Raw genomic sequence first — 27,181 nt, 5'->3', positions numbered from 1 at the left:
CCCCCCGGCATCGCGTCCGTCACCTACGTGTTCGTTTACAGCCCGAGCGGGCCCGGCGGCCCCGGCCCCGCGCCCGGCCCCGGCCCCGCGCCCCCCGCGCCCCCCGCACCGCCGCCCCGGGGCCCGAAGCGGAAACTTTACAGCGCCGTCCCCGGCCGCAAGTTCATCGCGGTGAAGGCGCACAGCCCGCAGGGTGAAGGCGAGATCCCGCTGCACCGCGGCGAGGCCGTGAAGGGTGAGGGGCGCGGGGGGGCGGGCCCGGCGCGGGGAGGGGGCGGCGCCGCGCGCGGTGCGGGCCGGGCCGGGCCGGGGCGATGGCTCCGGGGTCTCCTCCGCCGTGGCGGCCCTGGGCCCTGGCGGGATCCCTGGTGTCACAGTGAAGGGCTCTGCCTGGGAAAGGTTCCTGCCGTGCGGGTCCCTCCGGTGCTCTGTCGTTCCGGGCTCCCTGTGTCACCACGGAGGCTCCTCTCTCGCCATAGGCATTGCTGTGTCCCCCGGGGTCTCTGCCTGAAGGACCCTGTCCCATTACAGAGCTTCCTTGCATTGCGGGGTTCCCGTGGCACTTCTGCAGCTTCTCCACTGGAGGCCCCTGCGATGTGGGGGACCCTTGCCGTCGTGGGGTGTCTGTGACCGTCATGTGGGTGTTTGTGTTATGCAGGCTTCTGTCACTGGGGCTTCCTGTGTTCTGGGGGAATTGCGTGCCATGACAAACCCCTCTCATTATGGGGGTCTCGGGGTCACCGCTGGGGTCCTAGCCTCAGGGCCGGCTGAGGTGGAAACAGCCCAGCTGGTGCATCACGTGGCCTCACCCACTGGCCACAACACGATGACCCCGAGCTCTTGGCAGTGACCCCTGGGTGGGTGACAGAGCCAGGATGGGGGTCGGTTGAAGGGGCTGGGGGAGCGTGGTCAGCTGGGGATGGGGCCAGCAGCAGGAGTGTGGCCCCTGCCCCTGCCTGCACCCCTCCCCGAGTGTGTCCATCTGTGTGTCTCTCTGTCCCCCACATGCCCACCCTGTGCCGAGCCCATCTGTTCCTTTCTCTCTTCTGTGTGGATCCTAAAATCTTCCCAGGGAAAAAGCGGGGAGAAAGTGGGAAGGGAAGGAGGGAAAGGGCAGGGGGTGAGTGGGCAGAACCTGCTCCCGAGGTGGGGTGGGTGCCCAGCTCTGCTCCCCACTGATGGCCTGTCTGGCTTCTTCCTCCAGTGCTCAGCATTGGGGAGGGCGGTTTCTGGGAGGGAACCGTGAAAGGCCGCACAGGCTGGTTCCCGGCCGACTGCGTGGAGGAGGTGCAGATGAGGCAGCATGACCCACGGCCTGGTGAGTGACCCCACGGCCCTCTGGGCAGCTCCCAAGGGGACCACCCCTTCCAGTTTCCCTTCGGTCTCTCTTGGTGCTAAATCCACATGGATATTCACAGAGAAAAGACTAGAGGTAAACTGAAACAAACACTCAAAGTAGACGCAAACTTGTGTACGTGACACAGACACGTGTGCACACACTCTGCATATATTTGGGAACACGCGTGTATGTAAGCTGACACTTCACGTGCAGTGGAGACACATAGGACATGCATGACGGGGCCTCTGTCTGTGTGATCCCACACTGACTCCCGGTGACTCGCACCCCATCGGCACAGTCCTTCAGAAACACCAGGTGTGTGGAACGCATGATTCCTGCGTAGCTGGCAGACATGTAAGGAGGTCAGTGTGAGAAAAGAGGCGTTTTTCCAAAGTGGACAGATTGTCCAAGTGGGCAGAGCAGGGAGGCCCGGAGAAGCCAAGAGGAAATGAGGCCAGTTGGGCCTGGAGGTGCCCTGGTGAGTGCCCTGGGGCAGGGATGGTCTGAGGGCAGCAGGTGAGGGTGGGCTGGTCCTCAGCCTGCAGGGAGGATGTAAAGGTGAAGGCTACAGCTCCTGGGGTTGGTGAGTGGCCGCTGTCCAGCTCTGCTGACCATCTGGTCCTTTGGCGGCCCCCGGGCTGGAGCTGGGTGCATGTCTTGGGGGTGCCCTTGTGAGGAATCCTCAGGGGTCCCAGGAGGCTTCCAGATCCATGCACGTGCTTCTGTCCTAGAGAGCTGGTGGGCCAAGCAAACCTCTCCTGAGTGACGGTCACTGGGGGTCATCGGTGGTGTGTCTGGATCAAGGTTGCACGCACCCTCCCTCTGCATGTGAAGGGCTCAGGCCTGGGGTTACTGTGTCCCCATCTTTGGGATGAGAGTTTCCCGGCGACTCCACCCCTGTATGGCCTGGACGCCTGCCCTGTGCTGAGCCCAGGAGAGGCCCAGGGAGTCAGGAGCTTGGCCACTGACCCTTTCCTGAGCAGGTGCCCTTTCCTCCTTCCTTGGCCTTGTCCTGCCTTGCTCTGATGGCTCTCCTGGTGGCTTAGAGTGTGGAAGGGACTTGGCCCTCTGTTCTCAGCCCATGGAGGGTGGATAGGACAGGGTCCAGATGGGAAATGCTTTCAGAGATTTGGGCCCTGGTTCAGACAGTATGGGAGAGGGGAGGGGAAGGAGAGGTGGGGGGAATCCACACCTGTGGCGGAGCGGGTCTTGAGCTCCCCCACGTGGTGATGAGGAAGGTTCTGGTTTGAGGACTGTGTGGAATGAGGGGCATTTGGACCTAAGTCTGAAGCTGACGGAGAGGGAGGGAGGTTTAGGTGGAGTCAGAATTGGAGAGCAGCAAATGTTTTTTAGGTGTTTGTCATGTGCTGGGCCCTGTGCTGGGAGCCGGGATCACGGAGGCTCAGCTGGAAGCCTTGTGGGAGCAGTGGCTGTGACGAGGGCCGTGTGAGCGTGGGAGCTCCCTGGGTTGACCTGAAGGAGTCAGAGAGGGCCTCAAAGCAGAGGCACTGTCTGAGCTGAGTCCTCTGGGTGGTCAGTGGATGGGGCTGAGGGGACAGCCGTGTGTGCAGGGCCTGTGTGTGTTCTACAGCTGTATGTGTCAGCAAGATCTGCTCTGAGTGCCTGGCACAGCTTTAGCACTTCTACATGTAGAAGTCATTGACTCATCCCAGCAGTCCCGAGAGGTGGGGCCACTTGTTATTATTCCATTTCTCGGGGGTCATAGAGCCCTGAGGAGCAAAGTCTTGTTTGCAACATAGGCAGCAAGTTCTACGTGAGTGGAACGGCTGGGTGGGTGAAGGGCAAGGCTGGCGTGGGGACCACGAGGGTGGTCAGGTGGCCATGGAGTCAAGGGACAGCGTGGCATCATGGCGGAGGGAACCCAGCAGCAGCGTCTGATTGTGCAGGTTGTGTAGGATCAAAGCCCGGGGTGGGCAGAGCGGAGCTGTGGAGAGGAGTGGGCCAGTGTGGGCTCGCAGAGCAGCCAATGTGGGGTTTGGGTCTGGGCTCCAGGCGGCAGCCGTGGTGTGTGCGACCCAGGGAGTGAGTGTCAGAGGTCCCGGGGTAGACGGGAGTATTTCATGAGTGGGCAGCAGAAGAGGAACCTGCGGAGGCTGCCTGTGAAGGGTAGGGAGTGGGAGCAGTGACAGTCCCCTCTGACCTCGGCTGCAGGCCCCGCTGACCACGCTGCGCAGAGCCTCTGCTCTGGGATCCTGGGGCCGAGTTCTGCCAGAGGCCAGAGTGCAGCCCAGGAACAGGAACCTGCTTCCAGCAGGCCCAGATTCACTCCCCCCACCCCCCCAAAAAAATCCATTTCTGGGACTGGAGCGGGGACAGAAAAGGACTTAAAGGTCAGGGAGGGGACACAGTCCCTGTGCATGCAGGGGCTGGTGCCCAGGGCCTGTGCCGCTGTGGGATCGGGAGACGAGTCCTGGTCACTTACTGAGCAGAGAGCGGTCTCCCATAGCACCTCCTGGCAGGCAGAGGGTGGAGCTGTGAGGGAGGGAATGGAGAGGCGAGGTCAGGTGCGTTCGGGAGGCCCAGCATGAGCAGGGCCCTGTGCCTTCCCTCCCCTCCCTCCTTCCCTTTCTTGGCAGTAAGGTCAGCACTTGGGTGGGTAGTGGAGGATGGCTGTGTTGGGCATTTTCTCTGCAGCTGGCTTTTATGTGTCTTATTAACAAAGCTGGAAAAATGAATTTGTGTTATGTAATACATACAATTTGTTTGGTTGACAACATCTGAAAACAGGAGGCTGGTCAAGTGCAAGTTTGGGGGGTTCTTTAGCAGGCAGCACCATGACACTATGTGGTTCTGTCGACATAGAGAAGGGTGTGATGGAGGAAAGGAGGGGTCTGATGCCCCACCTGAGCGGTGATGAGGCTTGGCCTGAGCTGGCCTTAGGTTCGGCAGGATGAGGGGTGCAGGTGTGGTTGGGGAATGCCAGGATAAGATAATAAGTCGTTAGAACCAAGGGGCTCCTCCAAGCTGGAATTTTTGTATTCTATATGGGCAGGCTTAGAGGGGACTGTTGACTTACTGAGAGTCACACAAGTTGGTAGCTGGGACCTGGAATCCAGCCCAATACTGTTTTGATATCTGTGTCTTCTGATAGGAATAGGTGCCCTTTCCTCTTTCCATCCGGCCACTGCTCCACCTATGTTTACAGCCGTCTGTCCTTTGACTCACCCACCCATCCCACCATCATCTTCTTATCCGTTGACTCACTAGCCAACCCAATCCACCACCCCTCCCTTCCTCCATCCATCCATTCATCCATCCACCTCTCCACCTACCTGTCTACTCACCCAGTCCATCCATCCATCTACCCATGTATCTGTCTGCTCTTTGACCTATCCACCCATTGCCCTCTCCTTCCCGCCCTCCATCCACTGGTCCAGTGCCTTTCGATCCACCCTTCTGTCCATCTATCTCATGTGCACCTGTCCACCCATTACTCTCCTAGTCAGCATGCAGAATGCCTGCGACACACCAGGTGCTGTGCTGGGCGCTAGGATCACAGAGATAAAGAACATGTGGTCCTTACCCTCAAGGAGCTCACAATTAGTGGGGGAAACAGGTCATCGAAAGCTGCAGGTTCTCTTTCTGATCTCATTTCCTGCCACTCTCTCTAGCTCCGTGTGCTCCAGCTGCACAGGCTCTGAACTCCCTCAAATGCTGCAGGCTGATGCCTGCCGTGGGCTTCCCCCGACCACCCCCGCTCCTGGGAAGCCCTTTGCCCACATATCCACAGGCTGCTCCCCATCCTCGGCCTCTACTCAGCCCTCCCGTGGGGGTGAGGCCTTTGCGTGCCTTTCTCTGCCCTCCCTGATCTGCTCGCTGGTCTCCTGAGCACTTACCAGCATTCACATGCTATGTCTTTATCCTCTGTTTATCCTGCCTCCCTGAACAGATTATAAACCCCACGAGTGCAGAGACCTTGTTCTCTTCTCTGCTGTATTTGCAGAGCTGGTACACAGTAGGAGCTCAATATATCCTTTTTTTTTTTTTTTGAGATGGAGTCTCGCTCTGTCGCCCAGGCTGGAGTGCGGTGGCTGGATCTCAGCTCATTGCAAGCTCCACCTCCCGGGTTCACGCCATTCTCCTGCCTCAGCCTCCCGAGTAGCTGGGACTACAGGTGCCCGCCACCTCGCCCGGCTAGTTTTTTGTATTTTTAGTAGAGACGGGGTTTCACCGGGTTAGCCAGGATGGTCTCGATCTCCTGACCTCCTGATCCGCCCGTCTCGGCCTCCCAAAGTGCTGGGATTACAGGCTTGAGCCACCGCGCCTGGCCAGGAGCTCGATATATACTTGCTGAAGGAAACCATGGATCTTGAGAAATGCTACCAAGAGAGGAAACGAGGAAGGAGCTGAGGGATGAAAGCGAGGCAGTGGTGCTGCTGCCCGCAGGGCCTTTGTGGTCCTGGAGAGTGGAGCTGCGGGGCTGGGAAGGCTGGCGGGTGGGGCTTACAGGCAGCTGGAGGAGCTCATGGGAGCAGAGAGGTCATGGCTGGTGGTGTGGCTGGAACCTACTGGTCAGTGAGGGTGGAGTGGTGGTCAGACAGCTGGCTAGCTTGGCCATGTGGGACTTTGAGATCAAGAGGACAGTTGGGGACCAAGCTCTGTGGGATGCATTGAGGTCAGGGCAGGGGACCCAGCCCCCACACCTGGATCCCCTGCCCCACTCAGAGACAGTCTGAAGCAAGGGACCCCATGAGGTTGAGCATCAAGGAGCTGTTGTGAAGAAGTTGGTGAAGACAATGCTGGAAGGTTGCTGCTTCCATGCCAGCGCATGTAGGCATATAGCACGGCATTTGTACATGAGTGTGGGTCATGCAGATACAGATGTACACACATGCATGAACACACCTCACACACGTGCCCGTGATGGCAGGTCACACAAACACATGAGCACAGCACTTGCACATAGTGAGCTCATACAGAGACACATGCATGAGCAGAGCATCCACCCATGACCACGGGGCACACACACGTATGTGCACGCCCCCCTCTGCTCGCAGCCTTGGGGCTCACCGATGCTCTGTGGACGGCTCTGGCCTTGTCTGGACTCCTGTGTTCAGCAGCTGCTTAGGAAAGAGATGAGCTGCCGCCGCCTCTTGAACCCTGACCCACAGAGGTCAGAATTCCCTATATCATCCCCTCAGCCTTCTCACCTCTGGACCCAGGACTCCAGGGGCCCCCTACTTCCATCTGGACACAACCAGGCCAAGCGGGTGTGTGTGGGCAGAGACTGGTGACCAGCATGGGTGAGGGCAGTTTAGGCAGGCCAGCTGGAGGCCACAACTGTCCATCAGCTCTTGATACTCCCTTCAGAGACGCGAGAGGACCGGACGAAGCGGCTTTTTCGCCACTACACAGTGGGCTCCTACGACAGCCTCACGTCACACAGGTACGCGCAGGGACACTGGCTGGCGGGAACATGCGTACGGGACGTGGGGCAGGACCTGCAGTAGAGAGGGAGGCCAGGAGCTGGTCCAGGAGGCCAGGTGTGAAGAGGTCAGAGGAGGGTGAGGGAAGGGGCCCGGCCGACCTCTCTTCTGCTCCGTGGCCCGTCAGTCCCGGGGTGACTGCAAGGTGGACTGTGGCCGGCTGGCCAGCCTCGAGGGAGGACTTACCTCACTCCTCCTGCTTTCCTTCTTCAGCGATTATGTCATTGATGACAAAGTGGCTGTCCTGCAGAAACGGGACCATGAGGGCTTTGGTTTTGTGCTCCGGGGAGCCAAAGGTAATGGGGAGTGGGTGCCGGGGCGTCAGGCAGGCAGGGGCTGCACACGGCTCGGGGGTGTCCTCAGCTTCTTGCTTCTGCCCCCCACTCTGCTCTACCCCGCACTCCCTCCCTGCCTTGCACCTGCGCCTCCCTACTTTTGGCCCCGGTTTTCCTTGCTCCTCTGCTGCGGTCGGACCGTCATGGTTTGCAATGTCCCGGCCCAGGCGGCAATTCCTTCCCTTCGTCGTTTTCCACTGTCTTTGCTCTAGAGTCCAACTGAGTGGGGGCCTTTCTGGCGTGGGCGAAGGGGGTTTCGCAGAGGGTCATGTCTAGGATCCCTGGACCGGCTAGTCCCTGTGCTGTGGCTCCCCGTGGCCCTCCCCCTGCCCCGGGTCACTGCCCCCTGCCGTCATCTCTTTCCTGTGCTGAGCCACTCGGAGGTTGCTGTGTGGCAGCCGCCCCCACCTGAACCTCACTGGTGAAGCGCCTTCCTAATTGCCCCCCGCAGCAGAGACCCCCATCGAGGAGTTCACGCCCACGCCAGCCTTCCCGGCACTGCAGTACCTTGAGTCGGTGGACGTGGAGGGCGTGGCCTGGAGGGCCGGGCTTCGCACGGGAGACTTCCTCATTGAGGTGAGGCCGTCCTGGCTGGCACTGCCCAGTGGGATGCTGACCCCTGAACCCTGTGGCGGACGTGCCTGGGGGCCTCCCCACCCAGCTGCCTGTCTGTCCCAGGTGAACGGGGTGAACGTGGTGAAGGTCGGACACAAGCAGGTGGTGGCTCTGATTCGCCAGGGTGGCAACCGCCTCGTCATGAAGGTTGTGTCTGTGACAAGGAAGCCAGAAGAAGACGGGGCTCGGCGCAGAGGTGAGGGGTCACGCTTTAGGCCTCTGTGCCCAAACTTTCCCCTGACCTTAGACCTTTGACTTTAGGCCCACATTCCTCTTCCCATCCCTGACCCCCAACTGCTGACATCAGATTCCTGAACCTTGATGAACCACCCACATGCGTGGGCTGGGGCCCCTCCCAATCCCTGGTGTTAGACTGCCAGTCCTGTCCCCTGGCCTGAGGCCTTTGACCCCTGACCCCTGACCTCAGACTGCGCCTCCTCAGATCCCTGCCCCCTCCTTCCCGGCGTTCCCCCAGCCCCTGGCGTGGCAGAGCCCTCCTTCCCTACACCGCCAGCAGCTGCCTGGAGGCCGGGGTTGCCATAGCAACTGTGAGGTTGACGCTGCCGCGCTGCTTATTGTCGGAGGGAAGGGGGAGGCGGCACCTGAGGGAAGAGGAAAAGCGTCTTCTCCCCGCGACGACGCGGCACAGCCTGGGCCCAGGAGGCTTTGCCGGCCAGGCCCAGCCCAGGCCCGCGGCTTGGCTGACCACACCCTGGCCCCACAAGGGGCAGCGGCCACCCGGGCCTGGGGGGAGCCCTGGAGCAGCAGGAGCCCCGCCCGCAAGGAGACCCTCCCAGCCCCCACCTCATGGCTCTGGTGCCCCCTCGCGTAGCCCTCGGAGCCTGCAGGGTGGGTGCCCAGGCCAGAGCCAGCTGGCACCGTGCCCCCCACCAGCACCCTTGATTGTCTCCTGAGGCCCTGGCTCTGGGGGTTCCCAGGGCCCCTGAGGCCCTGATCGCCCGGGCCCCCCCCCACACTCCCTGAGCTCCTTGCGCCATGAAGAAGTTTGCGTCCAGCCGTAGCCTGAACAAGATCCTGGCACAGTGCGACTCATCCTCGCGGGAGTACGAGGAGATCCAGGCAGTGGAGCGCAAGTGGCACCTGCACCTGGCCACGCCGCGCCGCCTGCTGCTGGACAGGAGGTCCAAGGCCTCCCTCTTCTTTGCAGCCCCACCGCCCCCCAAGAGGGCCCCCAGCACCACACTGACCCTGCGCTCCAAGTCCATGACAGCTGAGCTTGAGGAACTCGGTGAGTGGCGGGGGTGGCCGTGGAGGTGGATGCAGGTGGACAGTCCATGATGGGCAGACAGGGCCAGCAGGCACAGGTAGTATGGGAGGCCAGGGGGTCAAGCCAGAGGGGAGGAAGGACAGGTGGATGTAGGAGCAGGTCAGAGGTGAATGGGTGGGTGCTGGCGTGATGGGGACATTTGGCACTTGTAGGGTGAGGAGTGGGATGGCATGTGGAAGGGGTGAGATGTGAGGGGCTGGGGATGGACAGTGGGGTGTCCAGGACAGATGACGGGGAGCAGGGCCTGGCCCACCAGTACGTTTGCATGTGTGTGCATGTTTGTGTGTGTGTGCTGCCTCTGGTTTTCCACATCTCCACTTTGACTTTACTCCTGCATTTCATCCAAGTGAAGAAAGAGCAGTAGTCAGGTGACCGGGGTCCACTCTGGCTCTGCCAGGCACTGGCTGTGTCAGATTTGTGTTTATTTTACCCTCTTGGTGCCCGTGCCCTCATTGGCCAGGTGGTCCTGCTGACCCCACAGGCCACAGGCACACTGTTGGACGATGGGGCAGGACCTCGAGTGTGGCAGGAGGGGAGCAGGAGTGTGCTGGGCTTCGATGGGGCACGTTTTGGGCACAAGCCGTGGTTGACCATCAGCAGCTTCTTCATGGGCAGGTCTTACATATGTGTCCATTAACAACCTTGTCATGGGCATGTCTAGATATATGTGATCATATCCTGACATGTGACCGTCAGTAGCCTCTTCACGGGCATGTCCCAGCACGTGTGACCGTTGTCCTCATTGTGGGTATGTGCTATACGTGTGGCCATCAACAGCCTCGTCATGGGCATGTCCGAGTATACGTGACAGTTGACAGGCTCTTTCTTTTTTTTTTTTTTGTTTGAGACAGAGTTTCACTCTTGTTGCCCAGGCTGGAGTGCAATGGCACATTCTCAGCTCACTGCAACCTCCACCTCTTGGGTTCAAGTGATTCTCCTGCCTCAGCCTCCCGAGTAGCTGGGATTACAGGTGCCTGCCACCACGCCCAGCTTTTTTTTTTTTTTTTTTGTATTTTTGGTAGAAACAGGGTTTCACCATGTTGGCCAGGGCTGGTCTCGAACTCCTGACCTCAGGTGATCCGCCCGCCTTGGCCTCCCAAAGTGCTGGGATTGCAGGCGTGAGGCTCTTTTCTTCCTGTGGTCTAAGCCCAGTTCTGTCCCCAGACTTTACTCTGCCACTGGTCATAGAAGGAACCCCAACTCTGGTCCTAAACCGAACCCTGGAGTCCTCATTCTGGTTCTAGGCTGAGCCCCATCCCTGGCTCCGGTGTTGGTTCTACCCCAGCCATAGAAGGATCCCATTTGCTGGCCCCTAGAATAATCCCTGACCTTACTCATGAACCGAGCCCTGACCCTGTCCTGGCCACAGGCTGAGCAGATGGTCTTAACTGCAATTTAGTTCAGTGTGGAGAACAGCTACCAACATGCATTGGACTGACATGGTCAGAATTTTCACCATAGCTATTGCAAATAAAATAAAACCAAAAGAAAAAAACAAAAAACCTCATATAGATAATTCAAAATGAAAAGGAGAGAAACCAAAGCCAGGGGCTTCTGTAGCTCATTATCTAGTACCCAAGGGCAAGGAGTTGGGATCCTGAGGCCCTCACAAGGCTGGGAGACGTGGCTGGACCTGTGAGAAGCGGGAAGGTTGAAGGCCAAGCCCAACAACTGGAATTAGCATCGAAAGAACTAGAAATCAGAGAAGAATATGAAAAACATTAAAATAAAGTAAATTGTCACAAAGATTAAAAGAACTAACTGAACTAATGAGAGAACAGGACAGAACAAATAAGCAAAAAAAGAATAAGCACATTTTAGAATAGAGTGATTTTTTTTTTTTAAACTGAGTCTCGTTCTGTTGCCCAGGTTGGAATGCAGTGGTGCGATCTCGGCTCACTGCAACCTCTGCCTCCTTGGTTCAAGTGATTCTCTTGCCTCAGCCTCCCGAGTAGCTGGGATTAGAAGCGGCCACCACCACACCCAGCTAATTTTTTGTATTTTTAGTAGAGATGGGATTTCACCATATTGACCAGGCTGGTCTTGAACTCCTGACCTTGTGATTCACCCACCTCAGCCTCCCAAAGTGCTGGGATTACAGGCGTGAGCCACTGTGCCTGGCCAGAAGGATCCTTAAAGAACTGTTACTGAAACAAAAAGTATAGTCACAGATAAAAAAGAAAGCCATGGCTGGGATAAACAGTACACTAGACCCAGGTGAAGAAAGAAACAGCAGGTTAGAAGATAAATCTGAGGTTACCCAGAATATAGCACAGAAATACAAGGAGATACAAAATATCAAAGAGCAGTTAGGAGACACTTATCACATAGATAATTCAGTGGGACTATTGGGAAAATCCCAGCATCTACTTAATGCAAGACCTGAAGGCAATATTTGGAGATGAGATGGCTTAAGAATTTCCCAAAGTTGAACAAAGACATGAGTCTTCAGTTTAAAGAAATATAAGTCTCAGCAAGGAAATAAAAACAAATCTGTATCCACGTCTTTCGTAGTAAAACTGTAGAACGCAGTGAACAAGCAGAAATCTTTAAAACAATGAGAGAGGCTGGGTGCGGTGGCTCATGCCTGTACTCCCAGCACTTTAGGAGGCCAAGACAAGTGGATCACTTGAGTCCAGGAGTTTGAGACCAGCCTGGGCAACATGGCGAAACCCTATCTCTACAAAAAATACAAAAATTATCCTGGCATGGTGGTGTGTTCCTGTGGTCCCAGCTACTCAGGAGGCTGAGGTGGGAGGATTGCTTAAGTCTGGGAGGTAGACGTTGTAGTGAGCCAAGATCGTGCCAGTGCACTCCAGCCTGGGTGACAGAGCGAGACCCTGTCTCAAAACAAAACAAAAAATGATGAGAGAGAGAGAGACTGGCCGCTGGATGTCGTAGACGGGAGCAGTGGTTCAACTGACAACAGACTTCTCATCAGCAATAGCAGATGACAGCAGATGATGGAAGAAGAGCTTCAAAGTGTGGAGGCAAAATTCTTTTCCACCTAGAATTCTATACCCTGCTAATCCTCCTCATTCAGGAGTGAGGCAGAGAGGCTGGCAGACTTCTGGCCCTCGGGTCATAAGGGTCCAAGGTCAGTCACGGGAGCTGACCTGTCAATTGAAGATCCAAACTGATCAATAAGCACTGGTAGGCAGCTGGGTCCCAGGATTCTCCTGCCAGAGGCTGTCACGTAGCCACGATCCACTGCACGTCCAGAAGGAACTCTTCTGTTCGGCACCACGAGGCTTTTGGGCAGCCTGAGACCCGTAATCCTGGGACCCAGGGACTCTGCCCTGTGAAAATGAGAGAACTGCGCTTTGCCCTCCTCTGGGCTGGGTGTTCCCTCTTCTGCAACAAGCCTTAGGACAGGTTGCTGGAGTCACTCGACAGACCCTGGTGTTCCAGAGGAGTTGCTCACAGCTTCAGGCCACCATAATTTTCCAGGCTTTTTCCCGAGCAGTCTGGGGGAGGATGAAGGGACAGCTTAGCACGGAGCCTCTGCCCACACTTCTGGAGCTCAGGAAGCCACCTGTCCCCAGGAGACAGCTGTCCTGGGAAGCCAGCAGAGCTTCTGGAAGTCCCCTCTGGAAACGCCTGATTTGAGGAAGCCGTGCCAGCCTCAGGGTTTCCCCAGGTACCAAAGGGACCATCCCACAACCCAGTGGTTTTGCTTTCAGAAGATAGAAATGAGGCCTGTTGGTCATTGCTGGCAAGAACACATCAGAACTGCCTCACACTGTCAAGCGCTATTAGAGCCCTTTAGGATTCATAGTCTATCGAGAAGGTGCCTGAACACCTAAAAAGAAAAAGTGAGGTGTCAGAGAAAGCAGGTGCAAGGCGGAGGCTCCTGTCCAGGTGGCTGTTTGCTGCTCAGAGGATGTGGGAGAGGCATGGCCCTGTTGGGGGAAGGGGAGGGAGGGAGGGGGTGTTCTCTGGGGGAATGGGGTGAGCAAAGGCTGGTGCCTGGAAAATGAAGGGTTGCAGAGATGGGAGTGAGAGGAAGGGGCTGGGTGGGGACCCTCCTGAGACAGGTGGTGAGAGAGAGAAGAGGGCAGAGCACCCCTCCTCCCCCTCAGCACTGGGGACTCCTCACAGCCACCACATGCATGTCCACGCAGCTTGTACCAGGAATGTGCTGGGGCCACAGGTCAATGGAGACCCAGGCCAGGGAAGGCCCTGGCAGGTCCAAGCCCTTCCTGTGTATTCATGTTCCCAGGAGAAATCTGGACTCCCTGTAATTTCTGGGCCCCTTTTTTTCTTTTGTGAAGAGAACATCAGGGTAGGTGCCACACCCAGCATCTGTGTGAGTGGCCTTGTCCTGGAAAAGGTTTCTTTGCCAAACACATTTGCCCTGCCTTTTGTTTTAAGACCGACTTTGAACAGAACACACAGGTGACCACCTTGGTTTTCTGCGACACCTGAACTTGTTTTCTATGGGGTTTTGCCTTTTTTCTGAACAAACCTTTGACTGAGCCAAGCATGATGGAGTTGTGCATATCTCCCTGTGTTTGCGTGTCTGTGCGTGGGTGAGTGGACATACGCTGTGTGCACTTGCATGGGTGTGGCACACATGTCTGTGCGCGGATGAGTGGACACATGCTGTGTGCACCTGCATGCCTGTGCGTGGGTAAGCGGATATGCCCTGCGTGCACCTGCATGCGTGTGGCACACGTCTGTGCGTGGGTGAGCAGACACGCGCTATGTGCACCTGCATGTGTGTGGCACACATGTCTGTGCGTGGGTGAGCGGACACATGCTATGTGCACCTGCATGCGTGTAGCACACGTCTGTGCGTGGGTGTGCGGACATGTGCTGTGTGCACCTGCACGCGTGTGGCACACGTCTGTGCGTGGGTGAGCAGATACGCCCTGTGTGCACCTGCACGCGTGTGGCACACGTCTGTGCACGGGTGAGTGGATACGCCCTGTGTGCATCTGCATGCGTGTGGCACACGTCTGTGCGTGGGTGTGCGGACACGCACTGTGTGCACCTGCATGTGTGTGGCACACATGTCTGTGCGTGGGTGAGCAGATACGCCCTGTGTGCACCTGCACACGTGTGGCACACGTCTGTGCACGGGTGAGCGGATACGCCCTGTGTGCATCTGCATGTGTGTGGCACACATGTCTGTGCGTGGGTGTGCGGACATGTGCTGTGTGCACCTGCATGCGTGTGGCACACATGTCTGTGCGTGGGTGAGCAGATACACCGTGTGCACCTGCACGTGTGTGGCACACGTCTGTGCACGGGTGAGCGGACACGCGCTATGTGCATCTGCATGTGTGTGGCACACATGTCTTTGCGTGGGTGTGGGGACATGTGCTGTGTGCACCTGCACGTGTGTGGCACACGTCTGTGCACGGGTGAGCAGATACGCCCTGTGTGCATCTGCATGCATGTGGCACACGTCTGTGCTTGGGTGTGCGGACATGTGCTGTGTGCACCTGCATGCATGTGGCACACGTCTGTGCGTGGGTGTGCAGACGCGCTGTGTGCACCTGCATGCGTGTGGCACACGTCTGCATGGGTGAGTGGACATGCGCTGTGTGCACCTGCATGTGTTTGGCACACATGTCTGTGCATGGGTGAGTGGACAGGTGCTGTGTGCACCTGCATGCATGTGCGTGGGTGAGCAGACATGTGCTGTGTACATCTGCATGCATGTGACACACGTCTGTGCGTGAGTGTGTGGACATGTGTGCACCTGCATGCGTGTGGCACACGTCTGTGCGTGGGTGTGCGGACATGTGCTGTGTAAACCTGCATGCTTGTGGTACACGTCTGTGCGTGGGTGAGCGGATACACCCTGTGTGCACCTGCATGCATGTGGCACACGTCCATGCGTGGGTGTGCGAAGATGTGCTGTGTACATCTGCATGCGTGTGGAACACATCTGTGTGTGGGTGAGTGGACATGTGCTGTGTGCACCTGCATGCGTGTGGCACACGTCTGTGCGTGGGTGAGCGGATACGCCCTGTGTGCACCTGCATGCGTGTGGTACACATGTCTGTGCGTGGGTGAGCGGACGTGCTGTGTGCACCTGCATACATGTGGTACACATGTCTGTGTGTGGGTGAGCAGATACGCCCTGTGTGTACCTGCATGTGTGTGGTACACATCTGTGCGTGAGTGAGCGGATACACCCTGTGTGCCCCTGCATGTGTGGCACACGTCTGTGTGTGGGTGAGCAGACACGCGCTGTGTACACCTGCATGCATGTGGTACATGTCTGTGCGTGGGTGTGTGGACATGTGCTGTGTGCACCTGCACACGTGTGGCACACATCTGTGCGTGGGTGAGCAGACATAACCTGTGTGCACTTGCATGCGTGTGGCACACATCTGTGTGTGGGTGAGCAGACACGCGCTGTGTGCACCTGCATGCATGTGGCACACACACAAGCCCCTGCTTGTGGTTGTTTCCTCCTTGGATTTCAAGGCATGTACCAACTGATTCTGCATTTGGGCAGATTTGCTCTTCATGGTCTGATAAAGAGGTGTAGGCTGGGGGCAGATCTGGGAGGTCATGGTTGTTGGGGGAGGTGGCGGTGAGAGGGATGGGGTGGGGAAATGAGCGTGGATAATGGGGCCTGGGTGCCGAGCCTGCCTCTTACTCCCTTTACTCTGTTTCTTGATTCCAAGCCTCCATTCGGAGAAGAAAAGGGGGTGAGTCATCTGCCTGTCTCCCCAGGGCCTTGGCTTTGCCTGACCCCTGTCTGGGGGAGTGCTGGTGTGTGAGGAGGTTCCAGTGCAAGTCAGGGTGGCCCAGAAGCCTGGGCTGCAGCCTCCTGTTGGCCTTCTCCCTGGGGATTTGGTAGGGGCATGAGAGAAGGACCTGCAAGGATGGATGGGGAGTTCCCAGGGGTGTGACCCTCTGGGACTGTGATGGCCTTGGGGGCTCAGGTGAGCCTGGGGCCTGTGAGCTGTGCAGATGGCCTGATGGAGGCAGCCCGTGGGGAGGAGCTGGGAGAGCTCCATGGAGGCCACTGCATGCGCCATGGCCCAGAGAGCAGGAAGGAAAGGGCTCCGAGGGTCCCAGAGGGGGAGCTCTAGGGAGCAGGGAGACTGGGCCGTGTTGGTGTGTGCGGCCCCAGTCTACATTGCTTCTTTCTGCTGGTCCTCTCGGGGCCTGTGCCTGGGTTGTGGGACGTATTCCCGTGCTGGTTGGTTGTAGGGCCAACCCCAGAGCTGATGGCCCCTTCAGAGCAGGGGTCTGAGTTCCACAGCACTGGGGAAGGAGCTTGGAACTCCCCTGGCCAACAGCCCCCCAGGCTGTTGACTGCCCTCCCGAACCCCCGTTCAGGCCTCCCTCTACCCTTTGGGGCCGCTCCCTGTATGTCCTGTATGTTCAGCCTGGCTGCAGGGAAGAGAGCGTTCAGGTGGGAACAGTCACCTGGGCCTGGGTACTGAGGTCCACTGTCCGGTGAGGTCCTGGGACCCAGCTGCTGGCAACCTCCTCCTGGCAGCCTGCTCTGCCTCTCGGGTGGAGTCGGGGCCAGACAGAGGCTTGAGGTGGTTTTCTCCACCCAGGCCTGTGTATTTGCTCCATATGTTTGTACCTGATGCCGTCCCTCCCTCTCTCTGGACCCACTGGGCTTTCCCTGGGTGAGGACACATCTACCAGGCCCTTGGCCCAGCCCTCTTGAGGCCCCCTTGCTGCCTCCTGCCCCAGCCCGGGTGAAGGGCTTCCCCAGTGTCTCCTCAGGTATTAAAAACAGGTGACAAGGTCTCCTCCAGTGACCTTTTCTGCACGCCTTTGGGGCAGACACACAAGCTATTTCTGGAATCTTCTGGCTCTGCCCTCCAGCTCGTTAGTGGGACTCCCAGGGTGCCGTGTTGCAGCCCAGGTGCTGCTCCAGTCGTGGAAGAAGTGATGGCTGATTGATCATCCTGCAGGCTGGGGCCCTATTGATCAAACAGCTGCAAACCCAGCTGTGCCCTGCCATGCACCCAGAGGGCCCTGGGAGTGAGCGGGTCCACTTGGTTCCTGATGGGCTTCATTTCCCTTAATTATTTAAAATAATTTATTTAAGAATATATTCTCTAGTATTGGGGGGAGAGTTATGTCAACCTCATCAGTTTGTAATTTGCAGAATTCTTGATTAATTTTTTCCCTTTTGAAAACACTTCTCACCTGGCGCCAGCAGCATCACCCGATGACCAGAAGCAGCTGCCTCACTAAACGTTATGTGCATCCTGCTGCAGGTCTCTGGGATGGGTCTTTCGGACCTAGAGAGAGAGCCTCTCCTAGCCCGTGGCTCAGGTGGCAACGTGTCACCCGTGATGCTGAGCCGTGTGTGCCTCACGCAGTTTTCTCTCCATTCATGTCTTTACTTCTGCAGTGTCTGGGGAGTATGGTGCTTAAGTCTCATCTCTTACTTCCTAGTCAGTGATCTGGGGCAGTTTCTCTCTCCGAGCTTCAGTTTGCTCCTGGGTTGGATAAAGGTGATGATAAAATCCTCGTGTCGCTGTGGGATGAGAGGAGTGGTTTGCATGAAGTCCCGCATACTCCAAAATCACCAAGAACTTAACAAATGGTGGTGATGGTGACTTTAGCTCCCAAAAATAAATCATTCACTTCATGACAATAGCAAATGAGAAGTCCCCTCAAACCAGCAACCCCTGGGCCGTACCTGGGCCTCCGTCACCTGGTGGCACCGGGAGCCGTGCACAGGCCCAGATATCTGCAGTTGGAGCCTGTTTTGCCCGTAAACTCTTGCATTGTTCAGGGCACAGGCTGGGCACTGATGGAACACAGAGAACAGTATTTGCTCTCTTCTGCGACCCACAAGCTGTCTGGGGAGATGAGGCACCCAGACATGAATTGTGCGGAATTGTGCCCAGTGCCAGCACAGTTGTAAGCCTTTCTTCTGTGCTAATTCTCTCTAGAGACACATGAAGCTAGCGCTGTTTTTATGCCTGTTTTATCAGACGAAGACACAGAGGTCACAAAGAGCTTAACTCAGGACATAGTCAGTGTACAGGGTGGGTCTGGTCTGGGTTGGGTACAGGACAGTCTTGGGGAGTTATTTCCTTTTTCCAGCAATGCTAAGCAGATTGCAGAGGTAGAACCAGCAGGTACTGTGAACAGCTGCAGATTGGAGTTGGAAGGAGTAGCAGGTGTCCAGGCTGACCATTGAAATTCTCCAACAAGGGGCCAAGACAAGAGTGGCCAGACAGGGTCCCTCTAGGGTTGGCGCAGCCCCAAAGAGTGGAGAAGGGCCTGGGGTTGGGTGGAGCCTGAGTGATGGGTGGGGTGCAGTGGGGCTGCTGAATGACGGCTGGTGCAGCAGCCAGGTGGACATGGGTGCTGCCCCAGCCCTTGCTGCATACCCCATGCACTGGTCCTCAGTGGACCCACAGGGGGCGAGAGCTACTGATGTCCTGGGGGAGCCATCCAACCAGAGCTCTGATGGTCCTTAGATATATGTATTAGTTTAACACAGTTTCCAAGTCACTGTGATCATTTGTGGAAACCTGCTTGAACATCAGGGTCTGTCCTAGGGCTGTGACCCACTGTGAACAGCTTCCCTTCCAGTGCGGTGCAGAGAGCCAAGAGTGGCCTGTACGTGCTGAGCACGGTGACAGGACAAAGGGAAATGGAGGGAAATCCAGGGAGACTGTGGTCTCTGAGTTGTTTGTCTGTCACCTGCCCTGGTCTTCTCCCTCATGGGCAGAGTGGCCTTTTCTTAAGTGGGGTCCACGGGGTCACCTGGAGTCTCCTTGAGGATAGAGAGGCTGCCTGGGGTGGGGTCTCAGTTCTGGGGTGAGGGCCTTGTCTTGGGGGCCTGGGGTGGGAGCTTAAGGAGGGAGGGGAGTAGTGGCCTCTGTCAGCATCACGGGTGGCCAGGCTGGGGAGGACGTGGCAGTGGGGCAGGAGGTGGCCCAGGACCTGAGATGGAGCCTCCTTGCTGTGCAGAGAAGCTGGACGAGATGCTGGCAGCCGCCGCAGAGCCAACGCTGAGGCCAGACATCGCAGACGCAGACTCCAGAGCTGCCACTGTCAAACAGAGGCCCACCAGTCGGAGGATCACACCTGCCGAGATCAGTGTAAGGGCCACGGGCGGCTGGGAGCACTGGGATGGGCAGGCATGGGGGTCAGTCTGTCCTGGGCCACCCCCTCCAGAGGGGTGTGTGCATCCTATAGCCTCTCTCAGAGACTCTTGGGGCTGTCTTTGCCCCCTAAATGACCACAGCTCAGCACCTGCTGGTTTCGCTTTTGTGGCTTTTGGTGCTTCTGCCTTCAGGCAGTCCCTGTCTCACGCCTGAGACCAAGGTACCCCAGCTCTGCTGAGAACATGACGAAGCATGTCTCTGTTCCCTGCCCACTTGCCGACCCGGCGCCTTCTGGGCTCCTCCCCCACCTCACCCAGGGTCAGCCAGGGTCTGCACCCACCCTGCCCAACACCGTCTACACTGTACCACCATCTGCACTGCCCACACAGCCCAGGCTCCAATTGGCTACATCCCCTGCTCCCTGAGGGCAGAGCCTAGCCATGATTCCTGGGTCCAGGCACCCACAGGCACTGGTGCCATTGGAGTGACAGCAGTGGGGTATCTCACTTCCGGCTTAGGAGGAGGACTGGGGCCCCCCAGTGCCCTGGAACCTCCATATTCCCCTCCCTGACCCCCACAGTCATTGTTTGAACGCCAGGGCCTCCCAGGCCCAGAGAAGCTGCCGGGCTCCTTGCGGAAGGGGATTCCACGGACCAAGTCTGTAGGTATGGCTGGGCTGTGGGGCTGCATGGGGTTGGGAGGAACGGGGCTGGAGCTGGCAGGGTGGATTTGGGTTGGAAGGACCCTGTTTCTCCCTGCTGGTAACTGGGGTTTTCAGTTTCCCTCTGAGTCCTACCGCTTCCTGGCCCCAGCTGAAGGATCTCATATGTTGATGGACCTGTGAGGATTAGGCCTTCCCCAACCCAGAGATTCCCCCCGGCAGCTGACACTCCCTGTCCAGTGGGCATCCCCCGATCGCTTCATCCCTCCCATGGGCAGCCTCACCCGTGTCCCCAGCTGCCACTCCCTGTCCACTGGGCACCCCCACCTCCCCATCGCCTCTTATCCTTCCCATGGGCAGCCTCACCCCTCCCCAGCTCAGCAGCCTCCGTCGCCGTTGCTTCTCTGCAGCCCAAGTGCATGTGAAGTTTCTGACCCTAAAACTTCCCTCCCCTGAACTTGCCTCTCCCCTACTCCTCCATGTATTGCTCTCTTCCCCCCTTCACAGCCAGTTTCCCCAAAAAGTCACCTCCACTTGCCATCTATCTCCCATCCCCCACCTGCTCCTCAGCCTGCAGCAGACTTGCTCTCTCCATACCCAAATTGAAACTGCTCCCACCAGGGTCACCGGTGGCCTGCAGGGCCTTCCTCCCGTGGACATGGCCAGCACTCCTGCTGACCTCAGCTGGCATGCGGTTTCTCTGCTCCTCCTTCCATGAAACGCTCCTCCCCAGAGTCTGAGGACAACACTTCTGGTTTTCCCCTCCTTTCTCAGGTGGCACCTGTTTTGACCCTGCCGTTCCAGCCTCCCAAATATGGGACCTTTTCAAGGCTGTGTCTTCAGCCTCCTTCCCCTCTGTGCCTCACCACTCCCCGGCCACCATCACACCCCACACTCACTGTCTCCTGACCCAGATGACAAGCCCTGGCCACTGTGCATCCCTCTAGGCATCCATTCTCCTGTCCCCTGCCCACCTGTGCATCTGTCCACCCACACACCTGCCCACTTGACCGTCTGTTGTCCATACAAACCCCAGCACACCCCCACATCTGTTACACATAGGAGTAAACCTCTCAGCACTTACTACGGGCTGGACACTGAGTGTTTAATACTTAGAATAACCATATTGAGGTTGAGGCCACTAGTACCTCCATTTTACAGATGAGAAAACTGAAGCAAGGAGGGTAAATGACCTGCCAAGATCACACAGCCGCCCAAACTCTTGATTCCTCACTTGCCCCAGCACCCTGCCAATTTGTGTTCACACAAGGCCGATCCTGGGCCAAGTCTGGGGCTTAGTTGGGGAATGTGACGTGTGCAGAGAGCTCAGCGGGCACATGGTGGGTATCAGGGCTCACGGACCAATGGAACCCACTGGGGAGCTCCAGGCACACCTGGGTGTCACAGAAGGCTGCGTGTGTCGGGGTGGGGGTACTTTTGAGCTAAGATGTACAAGATAAATGGGAGTTTCTGGGGGATACTGGGGCGAACTGACAGAGCAGTGTGGAAAAGGCATATGGGTGTGTGGACTGGTCCCTCAGAGACTGCCGAGAGTTATTTCCGTAGGTGGGATTGTGGGGAAGAAGGCTGGTGAGGCTGCAGCTACCTTGGAGCTGAGAAGCACTCTCCTCTGCGCTCCCCAGCCTGAGCCCTGAGTGTCTCCCATGGTTTCTCTCTTACCTTCTGTCTCACCTGACCTGTCGGGGTGGGTGGCCTCACAGCCCTGCCCCGCACAGCTCTCATCGCCTTGCAGCTGGGCCATGGCTTTGTTCTCATGACTGCTTGCCCTGGCTCTGCCCTCTAGTCCATCCCTCTGGCCAAACGAGGCTTTTCACAGAGCTGCTATCACTCCGTATCTGTCCAGCTTGATCCTCTGTGTGCTCCTCATTGCCTTGGGGCCCCGGAGATCGGCCCCAGTGCTCTCTTGCTTCATCTGGAAACAGTTGTCTCTGCCTCCCTTGACCTGGGTCTTCTGACTCTTGCTTCCTGGGCCTGACCCTGCAGGTCTAGGTCCATGCACCTGCCCTGCAGGCCTTAAACCACTCTCCTAGGACTGCCAGTTCTGCCCTGGTCCCTCAGGCACCCTCTTGCGCTCGGTTGATGAATGGGTTGACAGGTGCTCCTTTTTGGCTCCCCTTGGCCTGCTGGGCCTCAGCTGCCAACATGCACGTTGGTTGGGTTGTCAGACTCCCCAGGCCCCTGCCCCATGCCCTGGCTCTGTTGCCCTGGGCACACAATGCAACCCTTGAAACATCAGGATTTTGATCCATAAACACGGAGACCACCGATTCCACCTCCAAGGACCACTCTGAGGCTCGCCCGGTAGGCAGCACTCACAGGCTAGGACTGCGTGGCATGCTGGGAGTGCTCAGCAGCCGCCAGTGTTAGTAGACACAGATGCTGCCTCTCGAGGTTGGCACACAGTAGGTGCTCTCTGGCACACAGTAGAAATGCTCTCTGCTATTATCTAGGCAGACAAAGAGGGTCTGCCTTTGTCCCCAAGGGGTCCCACCCCTGCCCCAGATGGTATCAGAACAGATTCCCTACTCCGCTGAGGCAAGTGACTTTTCTTTACCCTAAGTCAGAACTTGGCATGCTATTAGCATTAAATTTCCCCTTATTTCATCTTTGCACGTCACTCCCGCCTTCTACATCCTCAAGGTGTGCTCGTTCTGCGTCGCTCCATCTAACACATAGGCTTGTGGGTGTTCACTGCGTGTTCATACACAGTGCAGGGAATGCAGCAGGAGACCCAGGACGAACTGGGCACAATTTCTGTGTCCAGCGGTTGGGGGTGAGGGGAAGGCAGACCTACAAACGACGATGACGATGACCTGGGCCCCTTCCCGGGATGCTGCTGCGGTTCAGCCCTGTACTGTAAAGGTGAAGACGCCCCACAGTAGGTGCAGGCTGTCTTCCTGGCATGAGGAAACTGAAGTTCCTAGAGGTTAAGGAATGTCAGTACCTAGCAGATCTAAAATGTAAGCCTAGTTCTGTACACAAAAGCCCACCCTTGGTACCTTGGCTACAAAGAGATATTATGCCCAGTAAGAAGCAGTGTAGTGTTGCAGCATGAGCACTGCGGTGGCCGGACGAGGATGCAGTCAGGAACGGGCAGCCTGTATTGTAGCAAGTTCATAAAAATGTTGACCAATTTCAGAGTGAGGCTGGGAACAGGAGCACCACGAGACCTGGGTGCGTGGGTGTGGGGCCATCCGCCCCCTGCAGCCTCACTGAACACACCTGTAGCCCATGTGTCCACATCATGATGTCCACAGGGGTGCTCAGAAGGTTGTGTCAGGTTCTGGCTGGACAGCAGGATCATGAGGGCCCTGAGCACTCCAGCCCTTGCACAGGATCCTAACAATGACGTCTGAGCAAGGCATGCAGAGGGGGGTTCATTTTAAGCCTGTTTTGACCATAGAAAAACTGAAGCTCAAAGGGGCTCAGGGATTGGCCTGGGGTCACGCTGCCAGTAGGGGTTAAAATGAAACATGCTGGGTGCTCAGTCTGCAGTTCCCATTTTAATTCATCCATCCATTCTTCCCTTCACCCAGTCACCCAACCTTACTGAATTCCAGCCACTGTGGTTGCATCACCCACCCATGTGGGTCTCTGGGAGGAGCCTCTGAAGGCTTTTTCCACAGGGCACCTCCTTACCTGGGTATTAGCTCTTTCCCTGCCTGAGGCCTGGCTCCAGTGGCCACAGCCCCGCTGCCCCTCATCCTGCCAGTGTGTCACTCCTGCTCATTTCCGACCATCTTCCTCTCACCTCTGGTTGCCTCCAGGGCTGGTACTTCTGCCTCGGCCTTGTTCATTCAGGGGTGAGGAGCCCTGTGCTGGCTCCTCCAAGCCCCTCAGCAGTTCTGTCTGCATGTCTTGCGGGGCTGTCCCTGCCTTCCTGGGATATCTTCCTAGGGCCTGCTTGATCAAGTCCCTGGGTTTGGGCAGGTCTTGGCCCCAACCCAGGTCATCAGAGTTTGTGTCCTTTCTCCGGGGCCTTCCTCCATCTTGTAACTGAACGCACACCTCTCTCCTGCCCTCTTCACAAGAGCCCTCCCCGTGCAGCCCTGGGCCTGGGGCACAGAGCTTGGACGTCCAGGGACCAGCGCAGACTGGGGTCTTGCTCGGAGCCCGTGCTCTGGGCTCCCTGTTTCCCCTGCTCTCCATTCCCCGCCCACCACGGGCCCCAACCCCGTGTTCCCGAGCATTCTAGCGCCTCGCGCCGCGCTGGGTTCTGCCGTGGGCGTCCGTTGTGTCCGGGACGGTGGCTGCCCCGGGGTGGAGTCGGGGCAAGGCTGGCCTCTGTGGGAGGGGGTGCCGGGGTCCCCAGGAGCCCGCCCCCGCGCCCTGGCTGGTCTCACCGGCCCTTCCGTCCGCAGGGGAGGACGAGAAGCTGGCGTCCCTGCTGGAAGGGCGCTTCCCGCGGAGCACCTCGATGCAAGACCCGGTGCGCGAGGGTCGCGGCATCCCGCCCCCGCCGCAGACCGCGCCGCCTCCCCCGCCCGCGCCCTACTACTTCGACTCGGGGCCGCCCCCGGCCTTCTCGCCGCCGCCCCCGCCGGGCAGAGCCTATGACACGGTGCGCTCCAGCTTCAAGCCCGGCCTGGAGGCGCGCCTGGGCGCGGGGGCTGCCGGCCTGTACGAGCCGGGTGCGGCCCTGGGCCCGCTGCCCTATCCCGAGCGGCAGAAGCGCGCGCGCTCCATGATCATCCTGCAGGACTCGGCGCCCGAGGTGGGCGACGCCCCCCGGCCCCCGCCCGCGGCCACCCCGCCCGAGAGACCCAAGCGCCGGCCGCGGCCGCCCGGCCCCGACAGCCCCTACGCCAACCTGGGCGCCTTCAGCGCCAGCCTCTTCGCGCCGTCCAAGCCGCAGCGCCGCAAGAGCCCCCTGGTGAAGCAGCTGCAGGTGGAGGACGCGCAGGAGCGCGCGGCCCTGGCCGTGGGCAGCCCCGGTCCCGTCGGCGGCAGCTTCGCCCGCGAGCCCTCCCCGACCCACCGCGGTCCCCGCCCGGGCGGCCTCGACTACGGCGCGGGCGATGGCCCAGGGCTGGCGTTCGGCGGCCCGGGCCCGGCCAAGGACCGGCGGCTGGAGGAGCGGCGCCGCTCCACTGTGTTCCTGTCCGTGGGCGCCATCGAGGGCAGCGCCCCCAGCGCGGACCTGCCATCCCTCCAGCCCTCCCGCTCCATCGACGAGCGCCTCCTGGGGACCGGCCCCACCGCCGGCCGCGACCTGCTGTTGCCCTCCCCGGTGTCTGCTCTGAAGCCGTTGGTCAGCGGCCCGAGCCTCGGGCCCTCGGGCTCCACCTTCATCCACCCGCTCACCGGCAAACCCCTGGACCCCAGCTCACCCCTGGCCCTTGCCCTGGCTGCCCGAGAGCGGGCTCTGGCCTCCCAGGCGCCCTCCCGGTCCCCGACACCCGTGCACAGCCCCGACGCCGACCGCCCCGGGCCCCTGTTTGTGGATGTACAGGCCCGGGACCCAGAGCGAGGGTCCCTGGCTTCCCCAGCCTTCTCCCCGCGGAGCCCGGCCTGGATTCCTGTGCCTGCTCGCAGGGAGGCAGAGAAGGCGCCCCGGGAGGAGCGGAAGTCACCCGAGGACAAGAAGTCCATGATCCTCAGCGTCCTGGACACATCCCTGCAGCGGCCAGCTGGCCTCATTGTTGTGCACGCCACCAGCAACGGGCAGGAGCCCAGCAGGCTGGCGGGGGCCGAAGAGGAGCGCCCGGGCACCCCGGAGTTGGCCCCGGCCCCCATGCAGTCAGCAGCTGTGGCAGAGCCCCTGCCCAGCCCCCGGGCCCAGCCCCCTGGCGGCACCCCAGCAGACCCCGGGCCAGGCCAGGGCAGCTCAGAGGAAGAGCCAGAGCTGGTGTTCGCTGTGAACCTGCCACCCGCCCAGCTGTCGTCCAGCGACGAGGAGACCCGGGAGGAGCTGGCTCGAATTGGGTTGGTGCCACCCCCTGAAGAGTTTGCCAACGGGGTCCTGCTGGCCACCCCACTCGCTGGCCCGGGCCCCTCACCCACCACGGTGCCCAGCCCGGCCTCAGGGAAGCCCAGCAGTGAGCCACCCCCTGCCCCTGAGTCTGCAGCTGACTCTGGGGTGGAGGAGGCTGACACACGCAGCTCTAGTGACCCCCACCTGGAGACCACAAGCACCATCTCCACGGTGTCCAGCATGTCCACCTTGAGCTCGGAGAGCGGGGAACTCACCGACACCCACACCTCCTTCGCTGACGGACACACTTTTCTACTCGAGAAGCCACCAGTGCCTCCCAAGCCTAAGCTCAAGTCCCCGCTGGGGAAGGGGCCGGTGACCTTCAGGGACCCGCTGCTGAAGCAGTCCTCGGACAGCGAGCTCATGGCCCAGCAGCACCATGCCGCCTCTGCCGGGCTGGCCTCTGCCGCCGGGCCTGCCCGTCCTCGCTACCTCTTCCAGAGAAGGTCCAAGCTATGGGGGGACCCCGTGGAGAGCCGGGGGCTCCCTGGGCCTGAAGACGACAAACCAACTGTGATCAGTGAGCTCAGCTCCCGCCTGCAGCAGCTGAACAAAGACACGCGTTCCCTGGGGGAGGAACCGGTTGGTGGCCTGGGCAGCCTGCTGGACCCTGCCAAGAAGTCGCCCATCGCAGCAGCTCGGTGAGCAGGGCGGTGTGGGGAGGGATCCGTGCCTTGTCCGTGGCCCCCTCTGTCCTTCCTCTTGTCTGTTCTCTGGCTCTCCTGTTCCTCCTTGTTCTGTTCCATTCCTTCTGTGGCAACCCCCAGTCCACCCCGCCATCCACCTGAATCCGGTCTTGCTTGGCCTGCCTGAGAGAGGAGGTTCTTCTGGGCGTCTGACACATCAGGGTTGGTGCTCACTGTGTCCCTGTTGGTGCCAGAAATGGGAGCTGGGCTTCCCTCAGAGACTCAGGCTGGGCATGAGTCTCCATGGCCCTCCTGGATGGCCCCAGGGATTCCTGTGGGTTCTCTCTCTGGCTCCTGACGCAGGCTGTCTTTACCATTAAGGGTTGTTTTGTGTTTTACTTTGGAGGTGCGCCTCCCTCCTCCCATCCTCTGTGGCCATGTGGCTGCCCAGTGTGGCTGATACCCTCTGCCTTAGAGCTGCCTCCTGCCTTGCTTCCTTTGGCGGCTTGGAGCACACGGACTCCTTTTCTTTTGGGGGATCTGCCACTAACTTTCTGTTTCCCATCCTAGAAACATTTGTCTCTTGGCACCACCTTAGAATCCCTTAAACATGGATTCCCGTGTGTCATTTCTAAAGTGCAGTAAGAAGATAGATGGAAGTCACGCCATCTCCCTGCACTCCATCTGCCCTCTTGCCTTCTCCTCATCACTTCCCTGTCTGTCCTGCCCCTACCCAGAAGGATCTGAGCAGGGCCTGGCTTGCTGCTGAGGCTGTCACAGCTGCCAGAGCCCTGGGCTGATCCCATAGGTCTTT

The 27,181-nt window shown here is 58.7% G+C and overlaps 1 protein-coding gene across 1 annotated transcript in view; it reads left to right on the top strand.

The window, feature by feature from the left end:
- The window catches only part of SHANK3 (SH3 and multiple ankyrin repeat domains 3), a 55,916-nt gene that overhangs the window by 18,848 nt on the left and 9,887 nt on the right, over positions 1–27,181 (top strand). The window contains exons 11-21 of the mRNA XM_025400500.1: positions 42–235; positions 1,205–1,318; positions 6,671–6,746; positions 7,000–7,082; positions 7,573–7,697; positions 7,800–7,932; positions 8,905–8,985; positions 15,672–15,695; positions 18,949–19,079; positions 19,666–19,750; positions 24,129–26,382. Of these exons, the coding sequence (XP_025256285.1) occupies positions 42–235; positions 1,205–1,318; positions 6,671–6,746; positions 7,000–7,082; positions 7,573–7,697; positions 7,800–7,932; positions 8,905–8,985; positions 15,672–15,695; positions 18,949–19,079; positions 19,666–19,750; positions 24,129–26,382 (3,300 nt within the window). The remainder of the gene's footprint in view (positions 1–41; positions 236–1,204; positions 1,319–6,670; positions 6,747–6,999; positions 7,083–7,572; positions 7,698–7,799; positions 7,933–8,904; positions 8,986–15,671; positions 15,696–18,948; positions 19,080–19,665; positions 19,751–24,128; positions 26,383–27,181) is intronic.

This window comes from Theropithecus gelada, chromosome 10 (genome assembly GCF_003255815.1).
Source record: "Theropithecus gelada isolate Dixy chromosome 10, Tgel_1.0, whole genome shotgun sequence".
NCBI lineage: Eukaryota > Metazoa > Chordata > Mammalia > Primates > Cercopithecidae > Theropithecus > Theropithecus gelada.
This window is presented reverse-complemented; position numbering and strand designations above follow the sequence as displayed.